The sequence below is a fragment of the Mytilus trossulus genome, chromosome 11, assembly GCF_036588685.1.
Source record: "Mytilus trossulus isolate FHL-02 chromosome 11, PNRI_Mtr1.1.1.hap1, whole genome shotgun sequence".
NCBI lineage: Eukaryota > Metazoa > Mollusca > Bivalvia > Mytilida > Mytilidae > Mytilus > Mytilus trossulus.
In genome coordinates, this window is record NC_086383.1 from 7,496,691 (window position 1) to 7,509,435 (window position 12,745).

General features: G+C 32.7%; 1 protein-coding gene across 1 annotated transcript in view; it reads right to left on the minus strand.

The window, feature by feature from the left end:
• Positions 1 to 726: 726 nt before the first annotated feature.
• The window catches only part of LOC134689677 (leucine-rich repeat-containing protein 57-like), a 28,368-nt gene continuing 16,349 nt past the window's right edge, over positions 727 to 12,745 (minus strand). The window contains exons 4-9 of the mRNA XM_063549643.1: positions 12,469 to 12,540; positions 11,522 to 11,593; positions 9,267 to 9,347; positions 2,820 to 2,974; positions 1,055 to 1,222; positions 727 to 926 (exon numbers count right to left, since the gene is read on the minus strand). Coding sequence (XP_063405713.1) covers positions 727 to 926; positions 1,055 to 1,222; positions 2,820 to 2,974; positions 9,267 to 9,347; positions 11,522 to 11,593; positions 12,469 to 12,540 — 748 coding nt within the window. The remainder of the gene's footprint in view (positions 927 to 1,054; positions 1,223 to 2,819; positions 2,975 to 9,266; positions 9,348 to 11,521; positions 11,594 to 12,468; positions 12,541 to 12,745) is intronic.

Here is a 12,745-nt window from a genome sequence, read left to right on the forward strand (position 1 = left end):
TGGCAATTTGATGACTGATAGATATAGGATTATTGCATACAGTGCTAGCATTGATTTCCTTAAAATAAGTTTATAAATGTAGTTATTGGTTAAAACAAATATAAATATGGCCAAAATCAAGTACACCTTTTAGGGTGCGCTCGACTTTAGTGACTCAGCACGAGGTGTTTTGGAATTTACAGGTTGCTTAGAACTTTTTGTAAAAAATAAACACAAGCACATCATAGAAAATCAACTTATGTTTCAAATTTTATAACAACAATCTCTGTATTAAAGGCTGTGGATTTTCTATAAAAATCTTGAAATATTTGCCACAAAGTCCTCTGTTTCTATCAAATGCAATGAAACAGTAAAAAATAATGCATTGCATCAAGTTTCCCCTTGGAATATGTACCAAATGGCCTATCTCTATTATTCATTATATCTGTAGTTTTGATACAATTGAGGTTTGAAAAGTTCGTACAAAAATGGCTACAGAAGGGTACATAAACCTTTAACTAGAGTTTGCTCCCAAAACTAATCTAATTTGAATTCTTATCATGAGTCTCATCTAGACGACACGTGCGTCTGGCGTAATCAATTATACGCCTTGTGTCTGTGAAGGTTTTCATTATTATGGTTCAAATCTTTTTAACAGTATATGATAAAAGATATAATAGATTTTATATGAATAAGATATTTAAAAGTTGTTCCGCTTTGGTTAACAATTCAATTGTAAGGTAACGTTTATTTTAATCTGTTGTATTTAATTAATTTACTTGGACATTTTCCTAAGTTGCAGATTGATGTTTCAGTTTCAGAACCAACACAATTTTGTCCACTTCCAGTTGGTGAGGGGTTGTCACATGTCCTGTTTCGGATTCTGACGCCCTCTCCACATGACACAGAACAAGACGAGTTGAACCATGAACTCCATCCTCCATCAACTATTGCAAAAATAATGAACAATTATTCATTATTATCAGTCATTTTGGTTGAATCTACCAAATTAAATCAAGAACCTATCTTTTACATGTTTATTATAATCTATTAGTAATATTTTTAATCTATTTACCTGGACATTCTCCTAAGTTACAGACTGATGTTTTATTTTCGGAACCAACACAATTCTGTCCACTTCCAGATGGTGGGGGATTGTCACATGTCCTGTTTTGGATTCTGATGCCCTCTCCACATGACACAGAACAAGACGAGTTGAACCAAGAACTCCATCCTCCATCAACTATTTAAACATTTTGAATAATTATTCATTATTATCAGTCAGGCTGGGTTGATTTGTCAAAATAATTGAAGAACATAGCTTTTACATTCTAATCTTATATGTTTATGGAATTAACCTTGGGGAGACATTTTCTCTACGTTGCAAACTGATGTTTCATTTTGGAAACCAAACATTTTAGCTTCGTCGTTAAAAAAAAACCCCACTCTTATTCATTATAAGCAAGGCTTTTGGAATCAGTGGTGGAAGACTTGTTCATTTGTATGTTTGATTTCATATTAAATATGTGTTAACCATTGTTTTTTCCATACCTGCAGCTACTTATTGAGATTTGATATATTCCCCCAAAAATATGTGATTCGATTTCAGGAACAAGAAATGACAAAATCAGATTCCTCTACGAAAAGTCTACCAATGTAATTCTTCAGTAAACCAAACGACAAAGAGGCGTGATAGAGGGACGGACGATACCAAATAGACAGTGAAACTCGTATATCGAAAATAAACTGACAACGCCATGACTAAAAAAGAAAAAGACAAACAGGCAAATAACAGTACACAAAACAATACATAGAAAACTAAAGACTAAGCAACACGACCTCCACCAATAACTGGTGGTGCTCTCAGGTGTTCTGAAAGGGTAAGCAGAACTGATATTTCTGTCTCCCAAAAATGGTTAGTTTTTAGAAGCACTTTAATGTTTACACATTTTTTTTTATGAGGAATACTTTTTATAATACTAGTAAAGATTTTTTATTCTAAATATTATGGCCAGCTTTATTACCATATTTATCAATCATTTAACATTTATATGATGAACTTGACAAACGTGTATGAAAAATTCATCAGCTACCAGTCAATCAACCAGCTACGAATTGCTGGAACAGTGGAATAACATTCCATAAGCATTTATTAACGTTTAATAGAATAAATCAGTGAATGCGTCGTAGATTTACTTCTGTTAACAGCACAAGAGGTCGTCATACGCGATATTAACTCTTCAACTTTTGGTTTTGACAACGATACCGTCAAATAGTCCGAGCAATTAGAAAAAATTATAGTGACCTGTTATTTTCGTTAAGTGTGTATGCTTATATGCTATTGTTCTATAGAATACAAAAATGAAAAACAAAACATTGTTGAAAAATACAATAATATTTTGATAAATTTTATTTATCGATTTGTTTTGTTGCTAAGTACAAAAAATGTATATATTTAAAATAGAAAATTTCGGAATTTGGCAAGAATGATAAATGTACAGGATTTTGATAGTAAGTCAGACACAGATGTGAATTGACAAATTACATATACATAAAACATCAGTGAATAATTTCACCTTTTAATTAAAAACACTTGGATTTGCAATTGAATGGCTTAGGTATTATTATAGAATTGACATGGTCTCTACAAGTTTGTGCTCGACCAATAAAAATTAAAGAAAAATGGTAAAATATTCATAATATTATTAAGAAATAGAGATCAATGAAGATGTATTCTGTAGTGCATTATTAACCTAGTATTTAATTATTGGTAACACATTACATATACCTTAAACATCTGTGCATTTCATCTTTAATTAAAAAATACTTGGATTGCTTACCTGGAAGAATGCAGTCTGACGTTTTAAAATCACGAATATTTATGGTGGTATTTGAAATAGTACATTCCCCAACAACCTCCAATTGTGTTTTTTTCGATGCCAATTCTTTAAGCTCAATGATAAGACAGCACATCAATGGATTTTTGTCTAAATATCTTAAAAAATTAAATGTAATATAAGGTTAATCTATTTGTTTTCATTTCTATATCTGCTTTTAATATAAAAGCGAAACTATTTCCAACTTTGAGGGGAAGAAATATATAAGATAGTGCAACAATGAATCAATGACAAATTACACAGTGGTTTCTACAGATTTTTACCTACAAAATATAAATCATCCAATCAAAAAAGGATAGATCCTAAAATGAAACATAATACAAGACATTTCATTAGGCAAGAGGAAATGATTTCTTCATATCAGATTCTTACAACACAAATTATTGTGATACCATCTAGTAAACTCATTAAAATGTTGCCCTAAACAGTTCTTTAAGATTTTTTAGTCATTTAACCAATCAAGTCTGTTTGCTTTGTTCACACATTGTTGTCTATAAAGAGGGGTTTGGTGTTAGTGTTATACAAGTGAGCTCGAGACGGGACGTAAATCAATTCATCATAGATACCAGAACTAAATTTAGTATATACGTTAGACACGCGTTTCGTCTACAAAAGTCTCATCAGTGACGCTCGAATCCAAAAAAGTTAAAAAGGCCAAATTAATTACGAAGTTGAGGACCAAAATTCCTAAAAGTTTTGCCAAATACAGCTGGGGTAATCTATGCCTGAGGTAGAAAAGCCTTAGTATTTAAAAAATTTCTAAAATTTGTAAACAGTTAATTTATAAATATAACCATATCAATTATAATTCATGTCAGCACAAAAAGTGCTGACTACTGGGCTTGTGATTTCCTCAGGGAAATAAATCTCCACCAGCAGTGGCATCGACCCAGTGGTTGTAAATAAACTCATCATAGATACCAGGACTAAATTAAGTATATACGCCAGACGCGCGTTTCGTCTACAATAAAATTAACGGTACCAATTTTCTTGCCCCAGATGCTCATTTCGACATTACAGGTCTCTTCAGTGATGCTCATTGCCAAAATATTTGAAATCCAAAGCTTATATAAAAGATGAAGAGTTATAATCCAAAAGGTCCACAAAGTATAGCCAAATCAGAGAAAGGAATAAGAGCTTTGCATGAGGGAGATACATTCCTTAATTTATAAGTTCTAATATTTTGTAACAGCAAATTTTGATAACACAAAAAATCCGTATTTTCATGCCAGTACCGAAATACTGGCTACTGGGCTGGTGATACCCTCGGGAACTAATAGTTCACCAGCAGAGGCATTGACCCAGTGGTAGTAATAAAATTAACGGTACTAATTGTCTTGCACCAGATGCGCATTTGGACAATACATGTCTCTTCAGTGATGCTCGTGGCCAAAATATTTGAAATCCAAAGCTTATATAAAAGAGGAAGAGCTATAATCCAAAAGGTCCACAAAGTATAGCCAAATCCGTGAAAGGAATTAGAGCTTTGCATGAGGGAGATGCATTCCTTAATTTATAATAAGTTCATATATTTTGTAACAGTAAATTTTAATAACACAAAAAATCCGTATTTTCATGCCAGTACCGAAGTACTGGCTACTGGGCTGGTGATACCCTCGGGAACTTATAGTTCACCAGCAGAGGCATTGACCCAGTGGTAGTAATAAAATTAACGGTACTAATTGTCTTGCACCAGATGCGCATTTGGACAATACATGTCTCTTCAGTGATGCTCGTGGCCAAAATATTTGAAATCCAAAGCTTATATAAAAGATGAAGAGCTATAATCCAAAAGGTCCACAAAGTATAGCCAAATCCGTTAAAGGAATCAGAGCTTAGCATGAGGGAGATGCATTCCTTAATTTATAATAAGTTCATATATTTTGTAACAGTAAATTTTAATAACACAAAAAAATCCGTATTTTCATGCCAGTACCGAAGTACTGGCTACTGGGCTGGTGATACCCTCGGGGACTAATAGTCCACCAGCAGAGGCATCGACCCAGTGGTAGTAATAAAATTAACGGTACCAATTTTCTTGCACCAGATGCGTATTTCGACAATACATGTCTCTTCAGTGATGCTCGTGGCCAAACTATTTGAAATGCAAAGCATATATAAAAGATAAAGAGCTATTATCCAAAAGGTCTACCAAGTATAGCCAAATCCGTGAAAGGAATCAGAGCTTTGCATGAGGGAGATACAATCCTAAATTTATAATATGTTCTAATATTTTGTAACAGCAAATTTTAATAACACAATAAAAATCCGTATTTTCATGCCAGTACCGAAGTACTTGCTACTAGGCTGGTGATACCCTCGGGGACTTATAGTCCACCAACAGAGTCATCGACACAGTGGTAGTAAAAAAAATACCGGTACCAATTTTCTTGCACCAGATGCGCATTTTGACAATACATGTCTCTTCAGTGATGCTCGTGGCCAAAAATTTGAAATCCAAAGCTTATATAAAAGATGAAGAGCTATATTTAACCCAAAAGATCCACAAAGTATAGCCAAATCCGTGAAAGGAATCAGAGCTTTGCATGAGGGGGATACATTCCTTAATTTATGATAAGTTCTAATATTTTGTAACAGCAAATTTTAATAACACAAAAAAATCCGTATTTGTATGCCAGTACCGAAGTACTGGCTACTAGGCTGGTGATACCCTCGGGGACTCATAGTCCACCAGCAGAGATAGACCCAGTGGTAGTAATAAAATACTCATCATTGACGCTCGAATTCAAAAAAGTTTAAAAGGCCAAATAAATTACGAAATTGAAGAGCATTGACAAATGATTGAGGACCAAAATTCTTAAAAGTTTTGCCAAATACAGCTAAGGTAATCTATGCCTGAGGAAGAAAAGCCTTAGTTTTTCAAAAAATTAAAAAAATTGTAAACAGTAAATTTTAAAATATAACCATATCAATGACAATTCATGTCAGCACAAAAAGTGCTGTACAGTTGTATTCAATCAATTTGATGTGATTGAGCTTTTGATTTGACCATTTAATAAGGAAATTTTCGTTTTGAATTGGAATCGGAATTAGGGCACTCATGCTGTTATTAGTAAAGATATGTATTTATAAAGGTTACTCGGGAACACGTGTATTTGTTTACTTTCAGCACGTGTGTTTAAATCAAATCATGTTTATGTTTATTTTGATTGGACAATCAGTAAGTTATTACCGGTTTAAGTAATATCAATCATGATAACTTCATGCTAGAATTTTAGCGCTAAAATAATAATAAGAAAGTCTAGAATTGTCATTCGAGGTTCGCCTATCCGACAGTAAAGGTTCGTTTACCACCCACCCACCCTTTTTGAAGACATCATAGGAATGTAAATAGTATGTTATGTAGAAAATAGTTGATAAGATGCATGTATATATTGCTGTAAAGATATTTTTTTTCTTCAACTTATAGAACATTTTTTCTATTGTAGATTGTGTTTATATGTGATGACAGCGGTCGATGACAGCAAATTGGACATTTATTTATTGTTTATAATAAAATAAGCTTTCTGTGCTGTCGGAGCGAGCTGATAACCAAATAACGGTGTTGAGTTTTACTTTATAAATGCTTTATGTTCGTTTGAAGTTTTGAATAAGAACATAATTAAAATGTAATTCCCCATATACTTAAAAAAAGTGTTGTCAAATCGTACAGTTTTACCTAACCGGTTACTCGTATAATCGTTCGACGAATTAACCGGTTAACCGGTAGTTTAAGTTATTGTTTAGAGGCCTTACCAATAGTACCCTACACATCGATATAAGAAGATGTGGTACATGTATGAGTGCCGATGTGACTACATTCCATCCAAGTCGTACATCTACGTTTTTAAAATACGATGAATTGAAGTTTGGCCTTTGGTTTTCTAAGGCTTGTCTGTGAAGATTCCTGGTGAAGTTTGACTTTTTAATAATTAAATACACGGTATCAACTTTTGCGTTTGTACTAACTTCAAATTGAAAAACAAAAAAAACACGTCTTGATCTCGTATAATTAAATATCTGAAACCGTTGATTCCTTCATTTTGTTTTCTTGTCTCCGAAAATAAAATGAGGTGTTTCAATTAGAATTGATCAATCTTGATATTCGTACCATCAAGTTTACATTGATTAAATTCACGTTGGTTTGCTTTTTACAGTTTTTGAGTTAAAATTTAGTTTAAAGTATGACAAAGACTTGCACGACGCAGATTGCACATTCAGATGTAGGTCTACACAATAGATCAAAAATGAGATAATGAAGTAAATCGTCAACTTTAATCGTTTTACTGATTAAAAATTTCTGTTAAAAACATCTTGCCGTCTCTGTACAATTGATTCGTCAAATTAATTACCACGACGCAATTCTCAAAGAAAACACAGATATTAAATGATTTCAATACAAATGTATATCAAATCTATTAAAATTGAAAAACAAGACGTTTGAATGGTTAACCGGCTAACCGGTGTAAACTCGTTGACAACACTATTTAAAAAGATACAATTAGCAGTATTTATTGATTAAACGACTTTTGAAGGTAAATAAGGAAGTAAAAATAAGTTGTGCATAAGTAATAAACCAATGGCAAACCTGCTCAGTTGTTTGTATCAGTATCTCAGTATATGTAAAGGATAAAATATCCAAAGAACAATCTATTGTATAAGATACACGCCATCAAGGCCCTTTGTGTGTATAGAAGCACATAATTTTTTGGATAATTTTAAGAATACGTTAAATGAATAATAAGATAAATATTGAGATAATGATCAGTCACACTTATAATAGCTGAAGGTTATTATTCAACGATAAAAGTATATCACAAAAAATAATGATCTCCGAGGAAAATTCTAAACAGAAAGTCCAATATCAAAAGGCAAAACCAAATGATAAAACACATCAAACGAATTGACAACAACTGTAATATTCCTTACTTGGTATAGGCATTTTTAAATGTAGAACATGGTGAATTGAACCTGGTTTTATAGCGCTAAACCTCTAAATTGTATGACAGTCGCATTAAATTTCATTTTATTTACAACGATATGTGAACAAACAAGTATCATGGGTTATAAAGGCAGAATGTGGGTACAGCAGTCATCATTGTGTTACAATTAGTGTTGTCAAATCGTACGCTTTTGTCTAACCGGTTTCTCGGATAATCGTTCGACCGGTTAACCGGTTAATCGGTAGTTTAAGTTGGTTACTGCAAGCCTTATCAATAGTTTCCTACACATAGATATAAGGTGTGGTATGAGAGTCAATTTGACAACCTTTCACGCAAGTCATAAATTTACGCTTTTAGAATTGAAGTTTGTCCTCTGGCATAATTAGGCTTGTCTGTGAGGATTCCTGGCGAAGTTTGACTTTTAATAATCAACGTCACCGTATCAACCATTCTTCACAAGAGTTCAAATTTATACAGAAATTAACAACTTTAAGTCATCGTACGGCCTGTTTCTTTACTTTGTTTGCATGTTACTCGTACTATCACGTATACATTGAGTATAGTACATTCAAATTGGTTCGCATTTCACAATTTTTGAGTTAGCATTTCGTTTAAAGTAAGACTAAGCCTTGCACGACGGAGGTGGCACATTTATGATGGTTTACACAATATAAGATCAGAAACGAAATAATGAAGTAAATAGTAAAATTTAATCGCATTACTGATTTAGAGTTATTGTTAAATAAACATGTATACTAATTAAGTTTCTTTAAGATCTTGCCCCGAGTTGCGAGACAGTTTCTGACTAATTTTATGTTGATTGGAATAACAAAAGTAATCAATTTACTAGACAACTGATCTGTCAAATTAATTTCAACGACGACATTTTTAAAATAAAACCTTACTTTTTAATGATTTCAATACAAATTCATATATAATCTATCAAAATTGAAAAAAAAGTCCGGTTAACCGGTTAGCGTTTTTGGTATTCGGTATTCGGTCGTTCGACCGGTTAACCGGTTAACCGGTTAATCGTTGACAACACTAGTTACAATCTCAAAACAACAACAAAAAATTACTAAAAAACAAAACAAAAATCTATCACATAAATTGAAAAACCGCATGCATTGTTTTGCATGTGCATTGTTTTGCGTGTAACATACCATCCTGTAAACATATCATCCTGTAATCCTATTACTATGTCAGAACGGATTTAATCGAAACAACAATACCCAAATAACCGTACGAAATCCTACGATTTATGTTCGAATGACATCAACAGTAAGATTAGTATGTAAAAAGGAACTGTCAGTAGACAAAAGAACGCTGATAAACCTGCTGAGTTATTTGCATCCAAGCATATTAAAACCCCTGTTTTAAACGTGATTTAAAATCTAATATTATCTTATTGTATTTTAGATATGTTATAAATATCAATTACACTTACAATTCAAGACGATTTGTGTTCAATGTTAACATGGTTAACAGACCTTCTGGTGTTCTTTCAAACTTGTTATCCGATAAATATCTGGAATAACAGAAACAACTATGAAAACACTTAATACCACTTTTTATATATAAAGGATAATCTTCATTCATTCATAAGATCAAGTATGATTTGTGTAAGTCATATTTCTTCCATTGCCATTTCTACAGCTTTCAACTACAACATTATTGAACTACATTAATATAAAATAAAAAAAACAATTGTTCAGAGAACCCTTGATGGTTTTTCCACCAGTTAGGATTTTTTTTTATATGAAATTATTAACATTCGGTTATATGTCAATTGTAGTGTCAAATGACAGCTTATTGAATGCTGATTTCAAAAATATATGGTTTCTATACAAAAAGATATAATAAAGGGAGATCATTTTTTACTTCCGGTTTAAAAAAGTTTCTTTCAGTAGGTTTTGATAGTTTACTTGAAAATGATTCAAAAAATATATGGTTCTATATACTTTTACATGACGTAAGTACAAAAAATGGTTACTTCCTGTTTACAAAAGGTCACGTCCGTTTGGCTTTTTCAAGGTCACATTGCTTGCAACCTTTTGCAAAAAGTCCCATGGCTTCATCACGTATACATAAGAGGAAAACGCAAAGGTCAATATTTAGAACGTTCAATTTACCTATTTCCTTGAGCACAATTTCAAAGTCATCAATCAAGGACCTCAAATCAAAAAGCTCTAGGCTTCTACTTTATATTGTTAATGAATTATATTATCATACAACTAATATAAAAAGGGGAAAACTCACATTAAATGTTACATATCCTTTTAAGTAAATTTTACTTGTTACGACGTGTCGTAGATAACAATTGTATGAACATATTTTGTCGATATCTTATAAAATTGAGAATGGAAATGGGGAATGTGTCAAACAGACAACAACCCGACCGTAGAAGAAAAAACAACAGCAGAAGGTCACCAACAGGTCTTTAATATAGCGAGAAACTCCCGCACCCGGGGGCGTCCTTCAGCTGGCCCCTAAACTAATACATACTAGTTCAGTGATAATGAACGCCATACTTATTTCCAAATTGAACACAAGAAACTAAAATTAAAATAATACAAGACTAACAAAGGCCATCTTCGCTAGCCAAGAGTTACGATCCACTCCCGCTCTCTTCACCCTTGGCAGATTAAGCCAACATTTGTGATAACAATGTTGCGCCATCTATCGGAAGATAAAAATCACGCCAATTCCGAATACATTAGTCTTGACCAATGGTAGCACTTGAACTCTTCAATTTGGAGGTAAAAAAACGGTAGCGTCTAGATTCTACACACTTGGTAAAGCCGGAAATGAAAGCATACGTCAACATTCATGAATTTGTGCATGAAACATACGCAGGAACTTCTATTTGTTGATTAAAAACATTCAAGTTTTCACTAAATATAGTCGTATGTTTAGGGATGTAAAGGCTTGTTGCACAAAAAACACGTGGCAATTGTTTAAAACACTTTCTACATTTACACGTGATCATGTTATAGGCGCATTTTGATTGGATGCAGCGAGTTTTGGCTGCAACCAATAAAAATCCTTACCTTGTGTATCCGAAATTTTATCTCAATCCGCCAAGGGTGAAGAGATCGGGAGTGGATTGTAACCCTTGGCTAGCGAAGATGAACAAAGGCCAGAGGCTCTTGACTTGGGACAGGCGCAAAAATGCGGCGGGGTTAAACATGTTTGTGAGATCTCGACTAAATCCCTCTCCCTATACCTCTAACCAATGTAGAAAAGTAAACGCATAACAATACGATGTATGATTTCTGAAGATAAACGATAACAAGCTTAAATCAAAAATTTGAACATGACATTGACCTTTGACCTTGACATCATTTTCATTTTTTTGGACCACGGACATCAATTCAAAAGACCCTTAGCCTCTCTCACTTATGGTTTTCCAATAACAAATTAATTTCACTTATTTCAATACAAAAGAGGAAAAATAAAGGGTAAGGTCACCCCGAATGCCACACAAATGCCTAGACAACGAACGGGAAACCGGAGAGGACATACTTGGAATTCGAACCAATACCGCTAAATGCCCAGCTGTATTCCTGGTAGAGGAAAGCCGAAAATCCTATGATAAAGGATCTCGGAAAGAAATTACCGATCCATTAGGGGAACAGCTAAAAATATATACAAGGCAATCTATACAATATTAAGTCTGAGATAAGCATCAATAATACTTACAATTCTCTAATATTTGTTTTGTCCGAAAGCAGACCTTCTGGTAAACTTACTAAGTTATTGCCACTGAGAGATCTGGAACAAAATCAAGTATCTTGATTATGTAAAAAAAACATGTTAGTTAAAACACAGATACTGAAATTACCAAATGGTTTCAAATTCAGAATATGAAATATGATCTCTTTTGCGTCATCGATGCTGCATTTTGTTAAGATTTCAACTGCAATTATTAAATATTGAGTGACAATGAAAAAAATATTTGTATGCAATTAGACAGTTTGCGTACAAATTGATATGATGGTAAAACTTCTGAATAGTTTACACACAATTACATTAAAGAACATATGTACCATACATACTTGGTTACTTTAAAAGAAAATATCTTTAATAAAATAAGATCTCTTATAAACATTAGTCACAATTAGAATTATTTGTGTTCGATAAAAAAAGAAAAATTCAGAGTTTGAATCTTGTTGCAGGGTATTATATTTGCTTTTCGTTCATTATATTGTACATACATCTGGCCGTTCGTTTTCTCTTTTGAATTGTTTTACATTTGTGAATTTAGGATCTTTTAAAGCTGGCTCGGTGGTATATATTGGTTAAATTCATTAGCCAAAGGCCGTATGGTCACCTTAAGTGGATAATTTTTCAAATCCTGTGTCATTTAGTCACTTGTGGAGAGTCGACTCATTGGCAATATACCATATTTTTTGGGGCATATTTATTTAGTTGTGCTTGTAAACAATTACGAAGAAAAATCAATCACATATTACGCATTTTAATCAACACAATACTACGTATAGTACAAAATAAACTAAGATAAATTTCGAAATACTTAGCTATTGGCACACACGTATATTACAAACAACAGTTTCATGTCAATGCGATTCAAAAATTCACATATATTGAATAAGTTTAAGTCTGATATACGCAGCAACTTCACTTACAAATATTCAAGATTTGTGTTGAATGTTAACAGACCTTCTGGTAAACTTCCTAAATTGTTTCTATCTAATTCTCTGAAAAGAAATCAATTATCGTGTTTATGTAAGAAATTGTTTAATCAAAGCATTTTTACTGAAATACGACAGAGTTTCAAATTTAAATTTCTGTGAATTGAATAAATAAAATATGGTATCTTTAGAGTTATTGATGCTGTATTTTGTTCAACTGCAAATTTAATATTGCGAACACAATGAAATGATGGTTAAGCTTCTTAATTGT